The sequence below is a fragment of the Mandrillus leucophaeus genome, unplaced genomic scaffold (genome assembly GCF_000951045.1).
Source record: "Mandrillus leucophaeus isolate KB7577 unplaced genomic scaffold, Mleu.le_1.0 Scaffold7, whole genome shotgun sequence".
Lineage (NCBI taxonomy): Eukaryota > Metazoa > Chordata > Mammalia > Primates > Cercopithecidae > Mandrillus > Mandrillus leucophaeus.
Genome location: NW_012107585.1, coordinates 2,362,998 through 2,374,830, shown reverse-complemented (window position 1 = coordinate 2,374,830; position 11,833 = coordinate 2,362,998). Strand labels below are relative to the sequence as shown.

At 51.2% G+C, this 11,833-nt stretch overlaps 1 protein-coding gene across 1 annotated transcript in view; it reads left to right on the top strand.

Moving 5' to 3' along the window:
• The first annotated feature begins 3,257 nt into the window (after positions 1–3,257).
• NOS1 (nitric oxide synthase 1 (neuronal)) overlaps positions 3,258–11,833 on the top strand; it is a 143,462-nt gene continuing 134,886 nt past the window's right edge. Inside the window, exon 1 of the mRNA XM_011964544.1 lies at positions 3,258–3,982. Within this exon, the coding sequence (XP_011819934.1) occupies positions 3,258–3,982 (725 nt within the window). The remainder of the gene's footprint in view (positions 3,983–11,833) is intronic.

Genomic DNA, 11,833 nt, shown 5'->3' with positions numbered 1-11,833 from the left:
AAGAAGAAGAAGATGATTGACAATGAAGAGCGCTCAGAACCCAGAACTCAGACCCAGAGCTTGCTGTCTCCCTCCTTCTCTGTGTCTGTCTCTCAGCAGACAAAAAATATATCTGCCTCTCCCCAGCCCAGCTTCTTTTCAACCCCTTCCAAAGATCAAGTTGCCTTTCTATGGCCAAGGTGTGAGAGAGAAACAGCACACCAATTTCCCAAGCACCAGCCCAGAGCCCTCCCTGACTGTAGGACGCAGCGGAGAAAGAGAGAAGAACGTGCTGAGAGCGGCCAGGGGCCATTGCCAGTTGCTTCATTTCTGTTTTCTTTTTTCCTTAAGCAAAGTACAGCAAAGGCTAATTCCCGCCTCTGTCCTTTAGTAAGGTCTGGCCCAAGCCAGAGTCTGGAGGAAGTGAACTTGGGGGCCTTGCCTCCGCAAGAGGTCGCCTTTCAGTTGCTTCTTTTAATAAAGAATTAAGCCCTAATGCCAAATAGGATGCTCAAGAGAGCCCTGGAGGTCCCGGCTGTCTCTGCCACCAACTGAACAGTGAGCATCCTTGGTTTGGTACCTGGAGGATGTGGGGCTCGGGGAGGGTTAAGGAAGCAAAGAGAGAGAAGGGCACAGCGTGGTCCTGGATGGGTTTCCCTGCAAACCAGAACCCCAGCAGCAAGATGCCAAAAGACACTCAGCCGGTCGACACCCGGGCCACACACAGCAGAGAAATGACACAGCACGCAGGCGACGCATGAATACACAGAGAGAAACACATACACAGAGCAACGCCAGATGGAGAATGTAGCCGGGGCTGGGCCTGGGGATTCATTATTTCCTCACCCACACAGAGGGGCTGGTGGAGTTACGTAATGCAGGCTGCAAAGGGGAGGCTGAACTTGCTAATTACCCCCCCACACACACCCCCCATGGTGGGGCTCCAGAAGGTGGCACCTCCTTCTGGAAGGGGTCTCTGCACCCACCTCCTGCTCTCAGAGGCAGCAGGAGCTTGTCAGCTGCCTCAGCCCTGGGGTGACCCTGGGAAGTCACTAAAAGGGAAGCGAGGAAGTGAGTGTCAGTTTGTTAGTCATGGCAGATGGGGGTTCCCTCCTGGTGCTGAAGCGTGGTGAGGATGCTGGCAGGAAGGGGCTTTGGGACAGAGATGGAAGTAGCACTTGAGTGGGGGGTAGGGAAAGAGATGGAAGGGTTCTCTGATGTCCGCTACCCATCTTGCTGGTATTGATGTTTGTAGTGTGACCAAACCTATCTTTTTGAACTTGGAACAAACTAATAATCATGGGTAGAGATTGGGGGCTACTTCCCACCCTACCCACACCCACAGATCACCTGCCCCACCCCAGACATGCCACACTGTGCATGTACACAGCCCCGTGGGTACATGCTACAGGTACTCATCCCTCACCTGGGCCACAGCATCTCCAGCTAGGCCCCCTGTTGGCCTTTGGTACCCCAACCAGACCCCATTTCTTTGAGCCTGAAGGAGTCAGTGACTTGGAAGATGCCAGTATTTCAGGGAAAAAGTTAGGAGTTAAGAAAATAACTAGAATATAGATTTGATTTTTTGGGGGGCGAGGGAGACAGAGTCTCACTCTGTTGCCTAGGCTGGAGTGCAGTGGTGTAATCTCAGCTCACTGCAACCTCCACCTCCTGGTTTCAAGCAATTCTAGTGCCTCAGCCTCCCAAGTAGCTGGGATTACAGGCACCCGCCACCACGCCTGGCTAATTTTTGTATTTTTAGTAGAGACAGGGTTCCACAGTGTTAGCCAGGATGGTCTTGATCTCCTGACCTTGCGATCCTCCCACCTTAGCCTTCCAAAATGCTGGGATTACAGGTGTGAGTCTCCATACCCATCCTAGAGTATAAATTTGGAAGAACTAGAGTATAAGTTTAAAAGCTCAGGCTCAAGGTCAAACCCTCCCCCTGCCATTATTGTCTGTGCGACCTTGGACAAGTTACTGAACCTTCCCAAGCTTCCCTTTCCTCTTCTTTTGAGGAGTTATCGTTAGGATTAAAGGAGAAATAAAAAATATGTGTGTTAAGAGGGAACGTGCTCAAAAAGTGTCTGTCGTGTTTAGTCTTTGGGGTTTTTCTTTCTTCAGTCAACTAATATTCATTGAGTACCTGCAATGTTCCTGTGTTTCCCTTAGGGGTATAAAATCTACTCTTCCTGAGGTTTCTCCATCAGGGTTTCAGCTGTGTGTGTAGCAAAAGTGTCTTCCACAATTTTGTGTGGACCCATCTTCTTGGTATTCATGTTTGCAGTGTGACTAAGCCTATTCTTTTGAACATGGAACAAGCTAATAATTATAAACATGGTTATGAAGGCCAATGGACGTTCGTCATCGTTGGGTCCATGGAAGGCAGTGTCATTCCCGTTCCACTGGGCTTTGGGAGCGGCTGGAAAAGAGAGCCCAAAAATCCATGCCAGCTGAGCCCCTGAGCTATGGATGGAAAATGTATACAAGACACAGAGAGCAACTAGAATGCTTGACAAGTTGGACTGATGACTTCTCGTGGTGGGAAAGAGATAAGAGAGGTTTTCTGATTCTTGTCACTTGATTTCTGGGGGTGATTGTCCGTGGTTTGCCCAGGGAGACCCTTTCGTCCCGGAGGGCGTTGATCATGGAAGCGACACTGGGTATTTTGCAGCTAACTCCAGAAAGAAGGATTTTGTTTCTAGGTTGGCTTGAAATTCTGGAGTGTCTTGTGGCTAGACTTTGTCAGTTGGCTGCATTTTCTATCTCAGTTTTCAAGGTGGTGTTGGGCACTCTACTTCAATCTCTTTTTGTAAAATTCTTTTCATCCCCTTCCTGTTCTTCCTCTTCAGCTCATGATGCCTCAGGTCTGATCCGCATCTAACAGGCTGGCAATGAAGATACCCAGAGAATAGTTCACATCTATCATGCGTCACTTCTAGACACAGCCACCAGACGCGTCTCCTCCCCTCTCTGCCTGACCTGTGGCTTAGGGACACATCCCACCGCCTCTCTTGACGTCTGCCTGGTCAACCATCACTTCCTTGGAGAATAAGGAGAGAGGCGGACGCAGGAAATCATGCCACCGACGGGCCACCAGCCATGAGTGGGTGACGCTGAGTTGACGTCAAAGACAGAGAGGGCTGAAGCCTTGTCAGCACCTGTCACCCCGGCTCCTGCTCTCAGCGTAGCCTGAAGCCTGGCTTCTCCTGGTGAAATCATCTTGGCCTGATAGCATCGTGAGGTCTTCAGACAGGACCCCTTGGAAGCTGGTTACCATGGAGGATCACATGTTTGGTGTTCAGCAAATCCAGCCCAATGTCATTTCTGTTCGTCTTTTCAAGCGCAAAGTTGGGGGCCTGGGATTCCTGGTGAAGGAGCGGGTCAGTAAGCCACCTGTGATCATCTCCGACCTGATTCGTGGGGGCGCCGCGGAGCAGAGTGGCCTCATCCAGGCCGGAGACATCATTCTTGCAGTCAACGGCCGGCCCTTGGTGGACCTGAGCTATGACAGCGCCCTGGAGGTACTCAGAGGCATTGCCTCCGAGACCCACGTGGTCCTCATTCTGAGGGGCCCTGAAGGCTTCACCACGCACCTGGAGACCACCTTTACAGGTGATGGGACCCCCAAAACCATCCGGGTGACACAGCCCCTGGGTCCCCCCACCAAAGCTGTGGATCTGTCCCACCAGCCATCGGCCGGCAAAGAACAACCCCCGGCAGTGGATGGGGCCTCGGGTCCTGGGAATGGGCCTCAGCATGCCCAAGACGATGGGCAGGAGGCTGGCTCGCTCCCCCATGCCAACGGCCTGGCCCCCAGGCCCCCAGGCCAGGACCCTGCAAAGAAAGCAGCCAGAGTCGGCCTCCAAGGCAGAGGGGAGAACAATGAACTGCTCAAGGAGATAGAGCCTGTGCTGAACCTTCTCACCAGTGGGAGCAGAGGGGTCAAGGGAGGGACACCTGCCAAGGCAGAGATGAAAGATATGGGAATCCAGGTGGACAGGTAAGCTCCATGGTGGGGGTGGGGGGTGTGTGTGTGTGTGCACGCGCGCATGCTTGTGTGTGTACATTTGCATCCATTGAGACTCAGCCTCACAGCCCAGAAGCCAACCTGGGCTGTCTCAGACACCTGTATATGCATTCCCACTTGGCGGCCCCCTTGATCTTCACTTAAAATTACATTCGCAAGAGGCCAGAGGGCATAGCTTCTAGGATGCTTCTCTTGTCACAAAACCCAGAGCGAATTAATCATCATGGTAGCGGACAGTGTGTCTTCTCATCTTTATCCCCTATAATCCTCCAGGAACCCAGGAACTTGCATTTTTACAATCTGTGTTTCACAAGTGAGAAGACAGAGGCTCAGAGTGGAGGCTGCGCTTCCTGAGGTTGCCTAGCAAGTGGGAGGCATGTGTGCATGGCACCCTGGGGTGTGTGGCTCTGCAAAACCCCTTGGAAGACAGGAGGGAAGAGCTGAGCCCGGGGCAACCATTAGCCTAAATCAGCTTTCTCCTCATTGCAGCCAGTCCAGGATGTGTAAAATTCTAAAGGAGGAGAAGGGAATCAAAGTCTAGAATTGGCCCCAGTTCCCAAAATCCGCAGTCTTGCTGGGATTATGTGAGAGCTGGGACGAGAATGTAAAGAACTGGGTACCAGCCCTCTATGTTCACCAGATGAATGTTTTCAATTCTCTGCAGGAGGAGAGCTGGCAGCAGAGTGGGTGATGCTAGCTCCTTCTCTGGGGAGAAATCAGCGGCTGGGCCAGGCGGTCAGAGGATAATGCGTCAGGAGATTAAACACAGAGAGAAGTTTCTGTGTCCCCCTTCCATTTGCATCTTAGGTCTGGCACTGATTCTACAGTGCCCAGTGCTGCCAGGGTGGGTCTAGGCATACTCAGAGGGAGGCTCAGTCTGGGGCCACCAAAAAATCCAGGCCAAGATTTCCCAACCCTTTCCCCAAGAACACCAAAGTGTCCTCAGAGCACTTAGAGATCTTCAGGAACATTCCGCACCCCCTCCCCACCGACAACCTGGGGGCCTGGATTAAGGTAGCTCCCCAGGCCCCTGCATTCACTCATTTAACAAATGTTCATTGAGGACCTACTGTGTGTCAGGCACTGTCCTACGCTCTAGGGTGGAGCAATGAATGAAATCAACAAATCCCCTGCCCTTGGGGAGCTTACAGTCTAGTGGGGAGGACTGGTGATAAATAAGATAAATATATAAAATATGTAATGAGGTCATGTGCTATAGATGCATAATGATGTCTCAGTCATCAAAGGGCTGTTTATGTATCAGGGATCCTATTAGATTATAAAACTGTATTGTTACTGTACCTTTTCCATGTTTAGATATGTTTAGATCCACAAATTCTTACAGTTGTGTTACAGTTGCCTTCAGCATTCCCTACAGTCACATGCTGTACAGGTTCATAGCCTGGAGGCAATAGGCTACACCGTATAGCCTAGGTGTGGTGTGGTGTAGGCTCTCCCATCCAGGTTTGTGTAAGTGCACTCTGTGATGTTCCCACAATGGCTGAACTGCCTAATGATGCGTTTCACAGAATGTGTCCCTGTGGTTAAGCGATACGTGACCGTCTGTTAGGGATATATGTAAAGGAGATAAAGAAAGCGGGGAAGGGATTCGCTGGGCATGATGGCACATGCCTGTAGTCGCAGCTACTCAGGCGGCTGAGGCAGGAGAACCACTTGGACCCGGGAGGCGGAGGTTGCAGTGAGCTGAGATTGCACTGCTACCCTCCCTTCAGCCTGGGCAACACAGCGAGAGGAAAGCGAGACTCCATCTCAAAAAAAAAAAAAAAAAAAAAGACAGGAAAGGATGGGATCAGAAATATTGAGAACTTTTAACTAGGGAAGCTAGAGCAGGTCTCACTAGGAAGGCAACATTTAAATACAGCCGGGCAAGGTGGCTAATGCCTATAATCCCAGCACTTTGGGAGGCCGAGGTAAGCAGATCACCTGAGGTCAGGAGTTTGAGACCAACCTGCCAACATGGTGAAACCCCATCTCTACTAAAAATGCAAAATTAGCCAGGCGTGATGGTAGGTGCCTGTAATCCCAGGTACTTGGGAGGCTGAGCCAGGAGAATCACTTGAACCTGGGAGACGGAGGTTGCAGTGAGCCGAGATCATACCACTGCACTCCAGCCTGGACCACAGAGCGAGACTCCGTCTCATAATTAATTAATTAAATGCCTGGAGGAAGGGAGAGAGGGAGTCTGGGAGCTTTCCAGGGGGTGGGAGAGGGGATGGGCACTCCAGGTAAAGAGAAGAGCCTGTGCAGAGTCCTCAGGCAGGAGTGTGCTTAACGTGTTTGAGGCGCTGCATGGGATGCAGCCTTCCTCCCAAACTGCCCTTTGGTGGCCCCTCAGTCTGTGGCAGCCCACCTCAGTCTGCCAGTGCATCAGAGTTTTCCTAACTTCTCACACCTGGACAAAAATGGGGCCAATTCCATCAAGACCCCAGAGCCCCCCAAGGAGTAAGACAGGGGCTCCATCACAAGTCCCTGGGCAGAGGGAAAACCAGGGTCACAGGCCTCCCTTTAAGCCTCTTCCCTCCAACCTACTTTTTTCCTCTGTATATTCCCTGGGGACAGCCTGGAGTCCTCCCTGCACCTTTGGTCCTCATCCCCAGGAGGAGGAAGACCAAGAGTCTCGGTCTAGATACACACAGCATGGTGTGACATCTCAGTGAGGTAGATGCATGCATGGGGAACTCTGTGGCATTGGATGTGCATTTCCAGAGTGGGTAGCCAGGATCAGTCTTTGGGATTCAGCTGAGTGGGGGAGATTTGAAGCCTGAGTCACTCACAACTAGCACAGGAGGCCTCCCAGGCTGGAACCCAGGCCTCAGGGAGCTGCCACTGCCCCTAGGTCCCTCCAGCAGCACATCCAGTGGAGGTGGCATCTTGAGGCCTTGCTGTGTCTCCCAGCAGTCCAGCTCATGCCATGGAGTTAAATCCTAAGGCAGCTGTAGGATCCAGAACAGAAGGCATTGGCCTTGTTTGCCAGGAGGCTTTGGGAAGTGTCCCTACCAAAAGGCTGCCCCCAAGCACCACCTCTCCCTCCCAATCCTCTACCACCCTTGCTGTCCCTCAGTGTTCCCTCTCCGTTAGTGCTCCGTCTCCTGAGAGGAGCAGCACCAGTGTGGAATGGGAGCTCTGTCTTACCTTATATAAGCAGAGTCCCCTTCCCATGGGCAACTGAATCCTAGCTGTATCTAGTGTCCCATGCACTTGATTGCAATTCTCAACTGGGCCTGGGGTGGGCATGGAGGGGTGAGTATCAGAATTCCCAGGGGCTCTATTTCAGCCACACCCCCAGAACCCCAGGAGTCTGAATCTCTGTATGCGATGTGGAGATGTCCCCCAGAGGATCCCAGTGCAACCTCCCTTCCAGAACTGGGAGTTGGGTCCTTCCCCTCCAGGGGGTTCATTTGATCCTCTCCCCCAGCTGGCAGTCTGGGACACGAGGCTTGGTGCAGAACTCTAGGCTTGGGTGTGATGCGGAGGACTTCATGGGAGCCCTCGTGTCACCAGGCACCAAGGGGTTCCTCTCCAAACGCCATCTCAGGAAGCAGTCTCCTGTCTTTGTTTCCCCAAGCAAGAGGGCGAGACAAGCCAGCCTGACATGGATGCCGCTGCAGACCTATTTTCCCAACTCAGGAGGCTGCATCCAAGCTCTCAGCTTCCCTCATCCCTTGCAGTCCTCCCACTAGTCACCCATCTCAACTGTGACCGTGATGAGGTGGTTTGCCCAAAAGCAACCAAAAAACCTGCTTCAGAGGAGAGACAAGGTCTGGAGAAGGTGGCTTAGAGCAAGTACAGGGCTCTGTGAAACTCACTTAGGTGAGCAGTTCTAAGGATGAGTGATATTTAATAATAGTGTGTGTCCTCCTAGCTCAATGGTTTGCACTCAAAGCACCCCCATTTCTTTTTTTTTTTTTTTTTTTTTTTTTTTTTTTTTTTTTTTTTTTTTGAGACGGGGTCTCATTTTGTTAATCATGCTGGAGTACAGTGGCATGATCTCGGCTCACTGCAACCTCCACCTCCCAGGTTCCAGCAATTCTGCCTCAGCCTCCCGAGTAGCTGGAATTATGGGCATACGCCAGCACGCCTGGCTAATTTTTGTATTTTTAATAGAGACAGGGTTTCGCCATGTTGGCCAGGCTGGTCTTGAACTCCTGACCTCAGGTGATCCGCCCGTCTCGGCCCCCCAAAGTGCTGGGATTACAGGAGTGAGCCACCATGCCCGGCCAGCACCTCCATTTCTTAACACATATTTTTAAGTGTCTTTACTAATTCATGGATCATATAACCTACTTGCACTTCTTATTTTTAAAACCTAATAAAATGCCATTAACTATTAAATGAAGGGGACCTCATAAAAGTAACTTATAATTTCAAAAGCCTGTAATTTAACATATCAGCGTTCAGACACGACCACACTGGAATGGTCAGATGTTTGCGCCTAAACATAGAATTGCTGCAAACACAACAGCGTCAGAAGCAGAGACTGACACAGGTGTGTTGTTCTGGCAACTCAAATGCCATGAGCAGCGTCGCCTTGGTGATGCGATTTTCCAAAATGGTGAATGACTCCTGATAAAGCAATGGGTAAATCCATCTTTCCTTAATTTACCCAGTGGATTTACTGCATGGAAAATTCAGTCTGTTTTAAAGCCGTATTTATACAGGAGAGAGTTGGGATCTCAGTCCAGGAATATAAGCTTGTCTTTTATATGTGTGAAGTCCCAGAGATCGTGTGGCATGCAAGACTCTCTTCCCTCATGTTCCTGGTGTTGCAGGATGGCCACTACCCCTAATGCCACCTCCCTCCTACTACAGTGCCAGGAGCACCCCCACCTCCATCCTTGTAACAACCAAAACTACCTCCACAAATTGCCAAATGGCCTCCTAGGGGCTGAAATAAGGACCTCTTTAGGCGTCAGTGTCCCAAGTCAGGAATTGGAATCCCAGAGCGAGAATGTTCTTCGGGGTCACTCTTGTGACAGGCAGTCCTGGCTTGATTCAAGCCGCTTAGAGCACACGGCTGCTTGGAAAATGCTCATCCACCCCTGCATGTAGGGGTGGACATCAGCACTGGCATCCTGGATGCTGGGTGAAGTCACTGGCCCGAGAAAACCCACTGGCTTGGGTGACAGTGAAGCCCACCAGGCCCAGAGCCCCAGATCCAGGGCACACCTGCCAGTCGGGGGGCCAAGCCGAGGTAGGAGCTGTCACTGCTTCTCGGCAGTGCCCTGTCTCTCCTGCTCTGTTGTCCCCATTTTTTCTTTCTTTCCTCTTGGAAACAGGCTTAATCTCCTGCCACATCTCTTCCATTCCCCCATGGGGCGTCCCTGTAGTTTCGGGATGGTGGCACTTATTTGGGACGAGAAGTGATGTTTACTCTAAAGACAGTCTTATCCCTTCATCCCAAGAGGAAGGTGGCTCCAGCAGGCAGTGGCAGCAATACGAGGGGGTTTGAGGAAGGGAGGTAGTGAATCCCAAAGTTTCAGCACCTTCTGTACTTGGGAGCAGTCACTTTATTTATTTGTTTGTTTGTTTGTTTGTTTAGAGACAGAGTCTTGCTCTGTAGCCCAGGCTGGAGTGCAGTGGTGCCATGATGGCTCACTGCAACCTCCACCTCCTGGGCTCAAGTGATCCTCCCACCTCAGCTCCCCAAGTACCTGGGACCATGCCCAGCTAATTCTTTATGTTTTTTGTAGAAACAGGGTTTCATCAGGTTGCCCAGGCTGGTCTCAAACTCCTGGCCTCAAATTATCCACCTGCCTCAGCCTCCCAAAGTGCTGGGATTACAGGCGTGAGCCACCGCACCTGGCTGGAGCGGTCACTTTAAAATGCTGCATGTAAGAGAATATCCAGGTTACTCAGCTTGCTGCCCTGAAGGAGGGTTCCAAAGAGGCCAAGGTTCCCGATCCAGCATCCATCTGGACCAGCAGGTCAGCCTCGCCCTATGCTCTGATAACCCCTCCCACTTGTAGGGCACTTGGTTACTTACAAAGTCCCTTCACAATAGTTGTCAGCCTCTTCTGCGAGTGTCTGAATTCCGCCCCATAAGGAGGGTGTGTGGTTTCAGCCTACTTTCATAGATGTGGGCGAGGCTCAGAGAGGTAAACAACTTTCCCAGGGTCACACAGCACCAGCCACAGGGTGCTCTCCTGGTTCTACCTAGAAGCCTCATAGTGAGTGTCTAGAACTTAATGGACAAGCCAGGTGGGTGGCTCATGCCTTACTCCCACATCTTGGAAGGCTGAGGCAAGTGGATTACTTGAGGTCAGGAGTTCAAGACCAGCCAACATGGCAAAACCCCATCTCTACTAAAAGTAAAAAAAAAAAAAAAAAAAAAAATTAGCCAGATGTGGTGGTACATGCCTGTAGTCCCAGCTACTTGGGAGGCTGAGGCAGGAGAATCGCTTGAACCTGGGGGCAGAGGTTGCAGTGAGTTGAGCTCACCCCACTACACTCCAGCCTGAGTGACAGAGCCAGACTCTGTCTCAAAATAAAATAAAATAAAATAAAAATTAAAGGGACACTAGGCAAGAGAATGTGACTGGGGTAACAGAAGTCAATTTCAACTCCAGAGAATCAACTCAGTTGTCGGAGGCAGAGAAGAAAGCTCCTTCTTTGGGAAGCCTAAGTTTTATAATTATTAGGCTGGCTAATCTCTACGGAGCACTGGAAGTGAGTCTGGCTCCATGCTACAGTCTCTACGTCAGTTAAGTCGTTTCCTATGCACAGCACTTTGTTTTCCTGATGGGGAAACCAAGGCTCAGAGAGAGGTATGGTCACTTGTCCCAGATCACACAGCTAGCAAGTAGCAAAGCCAGGACTTGACCCCAAACTCATACTCTTGGCCTCTACTGACTTTCTAGATTGCACTGTTGGCCACAGTGCACCTGGCTTCTAGCTGTCACATTTTTTAGGACACTGGAATATTTTCTCAGCATCTGAAAGGGAAACTGAGGCCTTGGGTGCCATCTGCTAAAGAAAGTGCCCCTGGCCTGTTGCAGCAAATGCAGGTCACCCTGAGGGATGCCCACGACCCCGCTTCATTCAAGCAACAGGAGGGACTCCCCCATTTATGGAAGGGCCTCTTCATTTGCTCTGTGGTCCTCATGCCCTTTCTTCTTCACTGCAACCTTGGTGGGCAGGCAGGCTTATCCCATGGCTCCTCCTCAGAATAAAAGGCTGGGTACCCACCTGACAACATGGCAGGAAAACAGGTGGAGAGAGGGTGAAGGATGGGATGAAAAAGCCCATCCTTCATCCAAGGCTGGTTCCCACCCATGGTCTCACTATTTAAGCGCCACATTCTATTCCTCTCTGAATCCCCATCATTTAGTTCCAAGCTTGACCCCAGAGTAGGCCTTAAAGGAGGGAGGGAGGGAGGGAGAGAAGGAAGAATGCATGAAGAAAGGAAGGAGGGAGGGAGTAAGGAGGGAAGCAAGGAAGGAGGTAAGGAGGGAAGGAAGGAAGAAAGGAAGGAGATAGGGAAGGGAGGAGGGAAGGAAGGAGGGCAGGAAGTGGGGAGGGAAGGAAGGAGGGAGGGAAGGAGAGATGAAAGAAGGAGGGAAGGAAGAAAGAAAGGAAGCAGGGAAGGAAGAAGGGAGGAAAGGAATGAGAGAGGGAAGGAAGAAAGGAGAGAGGCAAAGAAGAAGAGAAGGAAGGAGGGAGGGAGGGGAGGAGGGGCAGGGAAGGAAGGAAGGAGAGAGTGAAGGAAGGAGGGAGGGAAGAAGAAGAGAGGGAAGGAAGGAGGGAGGGAAGGAGAGGAAAGGAAGGAAGGAGGGAAGGGAGAAAGAAAAGGGAAAGAGGGAGGGA